Source organism: Vitis riparia, chromosome 12 (assembly GCF_004353265.1).
Source record: "Vitis riparia cultivar Riparia Gloire de Montpellier isolate 1030 chromosome 12, EGFV_Vit.rip_1.0, whole genome shotgun sequence".
NCBI lineage: Eukaryota > Viridiplantae > Streptophyta > Magnoliopsida > Vitales > Vitaceae > Vitis > Vitis riparia.
This window is the reverse complement of record NC_048442.1, coordinates 2038748-2049568: the sequence shown is the minus strand read 5'-3', so window position 1 is coordinate 2049568 and position 10821 is coordinate 2038748. Positions and strand designations below refer to the sequence as shown.

Sequence of the window (10821 nt, the reverse complement as noted above, 5' to 3'; positions counted from 1 at the left end):
TAATCGACGTCTATTCATCTTTTGGGATCTCAACTACTTCAAATTTCAAGGGCGCTCCTCTTAGTGTTATTTAACTCAATTAGAACTTGGTGTGCAAATAGAGGTTTTAACACAACAAATCTTGGGCAGAGCCTCGACCTCCTTTTGTAGATGCATGGATTTCTTTGGAGAACAATAGCTCTTTTCTTCGGTGTAGTTATGTGGGGTACATAGGAGAAATGTTATACATCAAGCTTATGGTTTGTATATTTGAGAAGGATTTCTCATCCTTCTCATGTATTTCTAAAAAAAATGATCAGTTCTTGATTTACAAAAACTGATTAGTTTTATTCAGTTTTATTTCAATACTCAAAATTGAAACTCATCAAATCATGCACATGGGTAAATTAAGCATATCCAAATATGTCATATAAAATCTAATGACAATATGTATGAGCTTCTCATTGAATTTGATATCCTTACCTATGTACTTTGACTGTTAGAGCATGATAGGCTCAATTATCACTTGAACTGAAAAAAAAAAAAAGAAAAAAAAAAGCCAATTATCATTTCAATACTAATCAAACCAATTGTGACTTAAATACAAATCAAACTGAGGGAAATCACTTTTGAATTCTGAACTCAGAAGCTTACGGGAAGTCTATATCACAAGTTATTCAAAGAGATCAGAGAAGCAAGGCTTGATAATCCAAATTAACATAGTTTTTGTAAGGTTCTAAGTTTCCTTTTCTTCACAACCAAACATAATGTAAAAGAAGTAAAGAAATAACAGTCAGCAATGGTCTGGAAATTAAAGTTCCAAGTCAAGGCTTAATTTTCCCGCACTCATCGAGCTCGAAGTAGCCATTTGGTGTCCTGAGAGTGCCCCAAGCACTTGCTTCTGCTTTGAGCTTGTTCCAGAACCTGTCACTCAAAGACAATTATAGCCAACAAAAACACCAAATATGAGACAACAAAACAAGAAAAATGCACGTGGAGTTACAAGCACTTCTTGCAACCCTACAGTGAATCATTTTCAGCTCAGGAGAGGTTCAAATATGTAATAGGATAATGTATTTTTGGAAAGAAAGCTAAATGGAAAAAAACCTGACGGTTGAGAAGGCTTTGTTTATTGCATCCAAGCTTTAAGTTGATTGTTCAATTCTGCTAACTGTGTCATCCAATCTTTGTCCCTTTCAATTGGAACAAAGATAGAGTCCAGATTTGGTATCCGAAGCCATTCTGATTTTTCCCAACTCAAAGCGCTCCACCAGTCTGCCTCTCCTATTATCACCTTCAAATTATCAAGCCTGCATTCATATGGGGAAAGAGTTCTGAGGCTTGGGCAACCATAGAAGCTCATCCACTCTAAATTTGGTGCAATCCTCAAACCACTTGAAATACTGACCAATTTAGGCAAGTAATGAAGTGATATTTTCTTCAACTTTGGAAGATAATCCAGACATAGTGGTAGATCTGATAGATCTTCACCAGTCACTAAGCTGTTGATTTCAGGGCAGTCTTCAACCACAAGCTCCTCTAAGTGGTAGAGATTTTCTAGCAAATTCAAAGTAAAGACTGTAGCCAATTGAGGGCAGGTATACAACATCAAAGATTTTAGACTGAGTAGAGATCTCCCACTAGGCGGCCCCTTCCAGATGCTCCTTAAATTCTTCATATAATGAAGATTCAAATATTGTAGTGATTCAAGCAGAACATCTCCATCATTATCTGTATCTACAATGGTTTGGATCTGATTGCATTCTCCTAATACACAAAATTTCAGATTCTCCATATTTCCAATCCCAAACTGAGATAAACTGGTAAGAGTTAAATGACGATCCAGGAACAATGCAGTAGCATGCTGGAGTACCTCCTTAATTTCAGTTGGGACACCTTCACCATTTACATATTTCAAGCATCTTTCTTGTTCTTCAAATTTACCCGCAATTTCCAGTGGTAGTCGGGATATTATGCGCTTCATATGGCTGCCAACAATAAACCTATAGTGCATCAGTGACAGTTCCGTTGATGATGAACCATTCCTCAAGCCATTCAAAAGTACAACATCTGGCAAGTAAAGTTTAAGAGAATCCAACTGATCTAAGCTGCAAACTTCCTTTACAATATCTTTCACGGTCACATTCCATCTCTCATCATCTGGATTCACATCTATGCTTAACTATTTCAATTGAAGCAAATTGGCTATCACATTCTTAGGAATGACTGTATCTGGTTTGTGGTTTTTTCTACTGTTGTTGTTATACCCATAAAATGACACTTTCAAGCATCTCAAATTTGTTAATTTCCCAACGCTAGCAGGCAAATTTATGATTTCAGTCCCTTGAAGATCAAGCACCTCAAGATGACTCAGTCCTCCAACTTCAGGTGAGAGCTCCATGAAGAGTTCACAACCTTTTAAAAATAATTTTCGGAGTAGGACCAATTTAAAAAGAGATTGTGGTAAACATCTTATCCTAGTATGGGACAAGTCTAGGATTTGAAGGATGGGCATGCATTCGAAAAAAAATGGAGGAATGACTCTCAGATGATGGTTGACTTGTAAGAATAATATGTTGAGTTTTGGGCAATGAGGATTTTTCGGTAGCTTAGATATTCTATTATTCATCAAGAGAATACTCCCAGCTTCCTTCCATGCCTCTTCTACTGGTGCCTCCCTTAGTTCCATCCCACCTAGTTCAAGAAGCATTGGGTTCATTTCAGTTTTAAACAATTTTACTAACTCCTTGAAGATTTCATCTCGCATTCGCACTGAATTTCCATTCTGAAAACTCTCCAATAGCAAGGCATTGACAAGATTTCGAATAATCTCATCCCCTTCATCAATCGATCCAATTAATCCGCCTTTGATCCACCTTCCAATCAAATCAACGTTGTCTGTCCCTTCCCTCTCCAAGTAAGATGCACAGTATTTTACACATTTCTGATCTGCTGAACCTAAAAGCCCCCAAATGAATGCTAATGCATTAAACAAAATTCTATCTTCCGTTTGTGATGGTGGTAGCAACTGCAGTGCATGAGATGAATATTCCCAGATGCGAACATTGTTGACACCTTTCAAGGCTCTTGCCATTAGAACTGTGGCAAGTAAATGGCCACAACACTGTTTCAACACATGTATGGCTTGGAGTTGGATACCGATGCTCAAAGAATGCACTTTTTCAACATTCCTATAAAACAATTCCCATGATAGTAGATGATCCTTCAACCTGATCTCCAGATCCACTTGCATGTGATGAACTCCAGGAAATCTAGATGTAGAAACTATCTTCTGAATGTTCTTCAAATTCCACAAGTTTGTCCCCACGTCATTCAATTTTATCGAATGATCTATGTCATTCAGAAGGATTAAGAAGTTTTTGTTTTTCAGCAATTCATCTACTTGTTGTGTGCTCACTGTTGAGAGACCTAATTCTCTTGCGATGCTATCTTCAATTTCTTCAATGGTCTTATAATTAGAGGCACTAACAAGAATAATAACATCAAACATGTTCCTTATCGATGGCAAATTCTTCAATCTTGACACAAGCCTTGTATCATCTATTCCTGAAATGCCAATCCTTCGAAGTTCAGGAATTTCTATGTACTCTAAAATTTGGCGAATAGCAAAATCAATAGTCAGATTTAGCACTTCCTTTTCAGGCATTCTACTCTCAGTAGTCTCCTCACGCATCTCCTCTATCATATCATGTGGAACGTAAGCTTCAATATCATGGAATGAATGGTAAAGTAGTCCAGTGATGTCAGAAACCAGCTCTGGAAGATTTACCTCTTTCTCTTTGGAAGACGCTTTCAATTTTCTTACTTTGTGAGTTATTGCTAAAACATCCATAATCCAGCCTTTGTGCCTCTCTTTGCTCACCAAGTTCAAAGGAGGATATGACAAAATAAGGCACGCAATATCTTTCTTTTTGTTCAATTCCCAAATTCTGTCCATGATTCTGCATTTGTAAACAAAAGAAAAATTATTAAGAGTGAGACCATTTTTTATTTTTCTTTATTTTTTATAAATTAATCTATGTATTCTTACCCATCTCTTGATATAACTCTTAACTTTTTTTAAAATAATGTCAACCTTGAACCATGAAGGAACTCATATGACAAGCATTAGTGTGTTCAAAAAATCCATTGAATTAATAAAACTAACTAAACCAAAAGGAACTAATCAAAACCCATCATTTAGAATAATAATAATAACCAAGTGAACCAAACCAAAAAACCTATCATTTATAATAATAATAATAATATTTGGGTTTTCTTAATAATAATAATAATAATATTTCGGTTTTCTAAACATAAAACCAAACTAGACCAATTCAGTCCATGGTTTCCCAAATATGTAGATAAATACATGCATATGATATGCAATAATTATTGGTTACATTATTAATTAGGTGTAGATCTTTCACATTTGATAGATCCAAATCCACACCGATATAGCTCTTTTTTTGTATGATTGGGCTATTTAGTACAACTAGCATATGTTATAACAAGAGCTATTCATTTTATTACGTTACAATAATATGATCTGAAATTAATTTCAATGATATGATTTGAATAGACCTTAGGACTACTTGTTATAAAAGCTTATTTAAGTTTTTTGGTCCATAATATCCAATTTAAAGTTTTTTCGTTTTGGCCCAAACTAACCAAAAAAAAAAAGTTGATTATTAATCTGAATAGGAAATAAATGAAGCAAACCAACGTAGATCAATTATTGTTGTTAAACTTAATCAATCAATTTGAAAAATTGTATTCTAGACTCCCTGGAGACTCCTAGAGGATAGAAGGGTTGGATTGGTCTCTCATTTAAGTAGAGAGTGTTATGCAATTGGATTACCCTTTTACTGAAGAAGAAGTCCCTAAAGTTGTATTTAAGTTAGATAAGAAAATGGTGTTGGGGCCCAATGGTTTCTCCATAGCTATGTTTCAAGAGTGTTGGGATGTGGTTAAAGAGGATTCACTAAGAGTCTTTATAGAGTTTCACAATAATGGGGTGATTAACCAGCTTACTGATGCTACTTGCTTACCTCTAGTGCTAAAGAGGAGTCAAACTATCAAAATATTAGACTTCAAATTGATCAATTTGGTTACAAGTTTATATAAGATTATAACCAAAGTCTTATTAGGCTGCATTTGAAGAGTCAGTGATGCAACCATTCATTTATTTTAAGGATATTTTGTAAAAAGGGAGGCTAATTTTAGATGCGGTAATGATAGCTAATGAAATGGTGGATGAGAAAAGGCTTTTGGGACAGGAGGGAGTAGTCTTCAAAATTGGTTTTAACAAGGCCTATGATCATGTGGAGTGAGACTTTTTGGATCAAGCAATAGAAAGGAAGGGGTTTAGCACCAGATGGATGTTGTGGATGAGAGGTTGTTTGTCCTTAACAAGCTTTATGACCGTAATGAATGATAATGCCAAAGGATGAGTTAAAGCAACTAGAAGACTTGGACAAGGAGATCCACTTTCTCATTTTCTCTTTACAATGGCAATTGATGTGTTAAGTAGGATGATATTGAAAGCAAAGGAAAGCGGTATCTTGGAAGGTTTTCTAGTTGGGAGGAGTAGCATAAGGGTGTTCCACTTGCAATTTGTAGATGATACATTTTTTTTCCTCAAAGTGCCAATATGGAAGATTTGCAAAACCTTAAACTAATATTGTTGGTTTTTTGGATGTATTTCAAGCCTTAAGATCAATTTAGACGAGCACTTTATCTTCTATCAACTCTATGATGGCTTCGATGCTTGAATGTAAGGTTTTTGAATGACCTTCAACCATTTAGATCTTCCACTAGAGGGGAACCCAAAAACTAGTGTTTTTTAGGATCTAGTGGTAGACAAAATTTTGTGAAGGTTTGATGGTTGGAAAAAAGAGTTTTTGTCTTTAGGTGGATGAATTACCATAATCCAATCTTATTTGTCTCACATTCCTAATTATTTTCTTTTGTTGTATAAGATTTCATTAGCATTGGAGACAAATGTTGAAAAATTGCAAAGAGATTTCGTATGGTCAAGGGTAGGGGAGGGAAACACAAATTATCTCATAAGTTAAGACTTAGTGCACAAGCCTAAGATGGAGGGGCGTTTGGGGTTTGGGAAGACTTCTTTAAGAATTTATATTTTTATTTTTGTTATAGATTAAATTTCTTTAAGGAATAAAATACTTTCAGAAAAATGACTTTGGAGGTTTCTCCAAGAAAAAGACACTCTTTGGCATAATTGCATAAGGCAATTCTAAGTATCTATGAGACTCATCTAAATGGTTAAGATGTCAATATTCTAGTTAAGTGATTGCATCAATCCCTTTGGAAGGTCATTACTTAAGTTTTTTAGGATTTCTTTGATGATACTTGTTTTGTGGTGGGGGATGGGGCAAGGATCCACTTCTAGGAAGACTTGTGGTGGGGGAATCAATCTCTATGCTCTCAATTTCTAAATCTTTTTCAGAGTTGTGATAATAAAAAACTTCTCTATCTCATCTATTCTTGGAACCTCCTATCCTTTTTTATTTTTTATTTTTAATCTTATCTTTTGTCGTAATCTCAATGATATGAGATAGAGGATTTGGAAAGATATTGTCTTCTCTCTTTCATATGCACTTGATTATGCCTATTCCTATCAAAAGAGTGTGGTCTTCATCTTCTTCAGGAATATTTTCAATTAAAGCTTTCATTTTAGCCTTGTCCAATCTTCTACCAACTCCTATTTATTTTTCTCCAACATAATTCATTTGGCAATCGAAAGTCTCATCTAAGGTCAAGACCTTCGTCTAGCTATTGACTAATAAGAAGGTCAACACCAATGACTTGTTGCAAGTGAGAAGGCTTTACAAAGCTCTTAGTTATGACATTTGCTCTATGCGTATGATGAGGAGCAAGGCAATTGATCACCTCTTTTTATATTGTCTAACTACTATGGTGCTTTGACATAAATTATTTAGTATAGTCAAGTTAGATTGGGTTCCTCTTACGAACATAAGTGACATGATGACCATTCCTTCAGAGGCCATAGGAGTACAAATAGAGTCAAAAACCCTTAGAAAAATTATTTGCCTCACTTTGATTTGTATAAAATGACAAGAAAAAAATGCAAGGATTTTTTAGGATAAGTGGTGAAGCATAAAATACTTATATTCCTCTTTTTGGGCCTCAATAACTTCAAATTTCAAGGGCACTCCTCTTAGTGCTATTTAGCTCAATTAGAACTCGGTTTGTAAATACAAATTTTTATATAATAAATCTTGGAGCAAAGCTTCGACCTCCTTTTGTCGATGCAGAGATTTTTAAAGAGAACAAAACCTCTTTTCTTTTGTGTAGTTTTGTGTGATACATAGGAGGCATATTATACATCAAGTTTATAGTTTGAATATTTGAGAAAGATTTCTCATCTTTTCATGTATTTCTAACTTGGTATTAATGAATTTATGTTTCGGATTAAAAAAAAAAAAAAGTTTAGTTCTTAATATACAAAAACTATTAGATATATTCGATTTGATTTCAATACTCAAATTTGAACTCCTGAGTACATAATTAGACAAACAAATGAATAAACTAAGCATATATCCAAACATATCATATGAAAACTAATGACAATATGTATGAGCTTCTCATATGGTTTTAAAAAATCACCCATTAAATATTTAGCCATAATTCAAAAGTTAACATTGCTTGAAGTAAAAAAGATTAGAAACTAGATTAAAACACAGGCAAAAATATCCTGGTGACTTTATAAGTTTTTTTTTTTAGTTTAAAAAGACATTATTCCTAATGCTTTCTAAAAAAAAAAAATTGTCAGAAAAGATAATATAATTTTCAAATAAAAATTAAACTTTATTTCCAAATATTTTAGATATGACTCCCATCAACAAAAATTGATAAAAGTTGTTTTTGTCAAATGAGGTCACGTTTAAAGTCAAGATATTCCAACAATATTATTAATATTTTTAAAATTTATGTGCCTAGTTCTAATATTTTGGGTTTTTATTCCACAATGATAAAAAATATCAATTAAATTTCTAATAAAATGGAACTAAGTTAGTTCAAGAAATTTAACAAATTGGCTCTTAATTTTTCACAAAAATAATTAAGTGATAAATTGCATAAATTTAGAATTATAAAAAAATATGCCTAAAAGGAAATTGAGACTTATCTATTTTTTAAAATTATAAATACTTACATAGTATGGTAATGGTCAGCCTTATTCTCCACATTGATCTCCACAGGAAAGTTGGTCTTGGCCTTGGGGCCAAGAAACTCCCTCGCGGCGGTGACATACACTTCCACATCGGTGTTCTTCTGAATGTCTCTGAAATGCACCTCTTTAGCATTGGCATTAGGCTTAGACTTATCATCAGTAATTTCACTTAAACACATTCTGCTTGGACACATTTTCTGTTTTCTGTTTTGAAAATCATAAAATATAAATTATATATATATATAAAATAGTAGATTCAATTTTTAACAAAATGGAATGTGCGGGATCAAGAAATTTAACAAATTGACTCTTAATTTTTGGCAAAAGATCAAGTGATAAATTATATAAATTTAGAATTACGAAATATGCCTAAAAAGAAATTGAGAGTTTTCAATTTTTAAAAATTATAAATACTTACATAGTATGGTCATGATCTGCCTTATTGATTTTCATAGGAAAGTTGGTCTTGGCCTTGGGGCCATGAAGCTCCCTGGCAGCGGCATCATACGCCTGATACGCCTTGGCAGCTTCCCCCGCCGTATCAAAAGTTCCAAGCCAAACATAGCCCTTCCTCCGAGGATCCTTGATGTCAGCGGCGTGTCTTCCCCATGGTCTCTTCCTAACGCCTCTGAAAAACACCTCCTTAGCATTGGTGCTAGGCTTAACGCCAGAAACTTCATGCGGATGCTCTTCCAGTTTGAAATGCACCTCTTCAACATTGGTGCTAGGCTTAACGCCAGCAACTTCATGTGGATGCCCTTCCAGTTTGAAATGCACCTCCTCAACATTGGTGCTAGGCTTAACGCCAGCAACTTCATGTGGATGCCCTTCCAGTTTGAAATGCACCTCCTCAACATTGGTGCTAGGCTTAACGCCAGCAACTTCATGTGGATGCTCTTCCGGTTTTCTGTATTTAAAATAAAAAATAATTATAATTTGTATATAAGATATAATAAATTTTTAGAGGATCACATAAAAATCTAATGATTTAAAAATAATAATATTTACAAAAAATTAAAATTTCTCAAAGAAATTTAAAAAAACATAAAGTATACTTCCTATAAAATATTTAGATAGAAGTTTCCATTGTTACGATTGAAACCTTACTGTTTTGATATATAACTTGAAAATGTAAAGCCAAATAGTAAAAGCTCGAATACTTTCATCATAATCTTTCCCATTATCTTAATTCATGCGAAATGAAGAGGTTAATTAAGTATAATTAGATCTTATCAGTGATCAAAACTGAAGGTGTTTCAAGCTTTAAAAAAAATGGTGAATGAAAGTGAGAGTGCGTGAAGTGGTCATCAATGTTGATGTGTGTTTGGCTGCTGAGAAAATGTCAGAGATCTTTCGAGAGCAATACTCACTGAACGTCGTCATCTAAGCCCTCAGCATTGGAATTCGAATGAATATCGCTGAGATCACTCCTATCATCTCCACTATCGCCGCTGAGCTTCATAGAATCCACGGCACCGGGGTCCCTAGAACCCTCCGCCGGAAACTCTTCTGTCTTCCTCCGCTTCGTTTCCATGGCTCGCTGCACCGGAAGCTGTGAGTGGAGTGGAGTGGAGTGCAAGAGTCAGAGACGATCAAGTGTTTGTTCCGACGTCGAATCCCCTTTTTGAAGATTTCTATGAGGGGCATCTTGGTCCTTTTAGAAATTAAATAATAATTTTTGTCTATACCAGGAGTAAACCTCTTTTTTGACCCCACAAATGTATATGTTGTTCTATTTCATTTATGGGCATGTGGGTCAACTCCCAAGTCATAACTTTACCTTCTCACCCCTTCTACTCTAGTTGGCATCATACCAACTCGGCTTCAAATTCTAATAAATTTGTATAAATGATTTAAAATATATTATTATTATTATTATTATTATTTAGGGTTTACGGTTCGTGAAATTTAAATTTGCAGGCAAAGGTTGTGTTTTTCAGCCTGGCTCAAAAATTGTGGATTTAGGGTTCGTGAAATTTAAATCCAATGGCACAAAAGCAAAGAGACTCCTAGAAAATATCCAGAAAACACAGGGAGCCAAAAAAAAAGCAATTTTTTTGGTTTTCCTTGAGGGTTTTGCATGGATTTTCTCGGAAATCAAACGAAGATGAATTTTCCCGGAAATCGAATGGGGGATGGATTTTCTTGGCAATCAAACGGGGGTTGCAAAAAAAAATAATAATAACATGATTAGATTAGTACCTGCGAGGATTGAGAGTGGAAGAGGAAAATAGGGCCTTTTTAGGGATTCTCTCGTCTGGAGGGCAACTTCAGAAAAGGGCTTCTTGATGCCCGACAGAGAGAAGTGGGTGGCCCTTTTGATTTTTATATATAGTAGAGATAAAAAAATAAAAAATAAAAAATAAAAAACAAAAACAAAAAAAGGAAACAAATCATGAGAACAATTTTCCTCTCTCTATATAAATAATTATTAATTATCCATCCTTATTTTGATTAAATCACTACCATTGAAATTTAGATTTTTATCGTGACATTTTATAAATTAAAATTAATTTAATAAGATGAATTATTAATTATTTAATTATTTAAATAAATTAAAATTAATAGAAAAAATTGTTACAACATATTTTTAATAAAATTTTAAAAATTAAATCTCAAATAAA

At 34.0% G+C, this 10821-nt stretch overlaps 1 protein-coding gene across 1 annotated transcript; it reads right to left on the bottom strand.

Moving 5' to 3' along the window:
- Positions 1-655: 655 nt before the first annotated feature.
- Positions 656-9731, bottom strand: LOC117927235 (probable disease resistance protein At4g27220). Its single transcript, XM_034846686.1, has 5 exons — positions 9568-9731; positions 8616-9104; positions 8180-8401; positions 1087-3941; positions 656-903 (listed from the first exon to the last, which is right to left on the bottom strand). Exons 1-4 carry the CDS (start codon positions 9729-9731, stop codon positions 2162-2164), a joined length of 2655 nt encoding a protein of 884 aa, XP_034702577.1. The 3' UTR covers positions 656-903; positions 1087-2161.
- Positions 9732-10821: the final 1090 nt, after the last annotated feature.

Bases quoted from the DNA above. Each gene is read 5' to 3' on its own strand.
- LOC117927235 (XM_034846686.1), bottom strand. From the start codon at position 9,731: ATGGAAACGAAGCGGAGGAAGACAGAAGAGTTTCCGGCGGAGGGTTCT. The intron at 9,105-9,567 runs GTGAGTATTGCT...TTTTAAATACAG, and splicing joins GGCTTAGATGACGACGTTCA to AAAACCGGAAGAGCATCCAC. The intron at 3,942-8,179 runs GTAAGTATTTAT...TTACAAATGCAG, and splicing joins GCTGACCATTACCATACTAT to AATCATGGACAGAATTTGGG.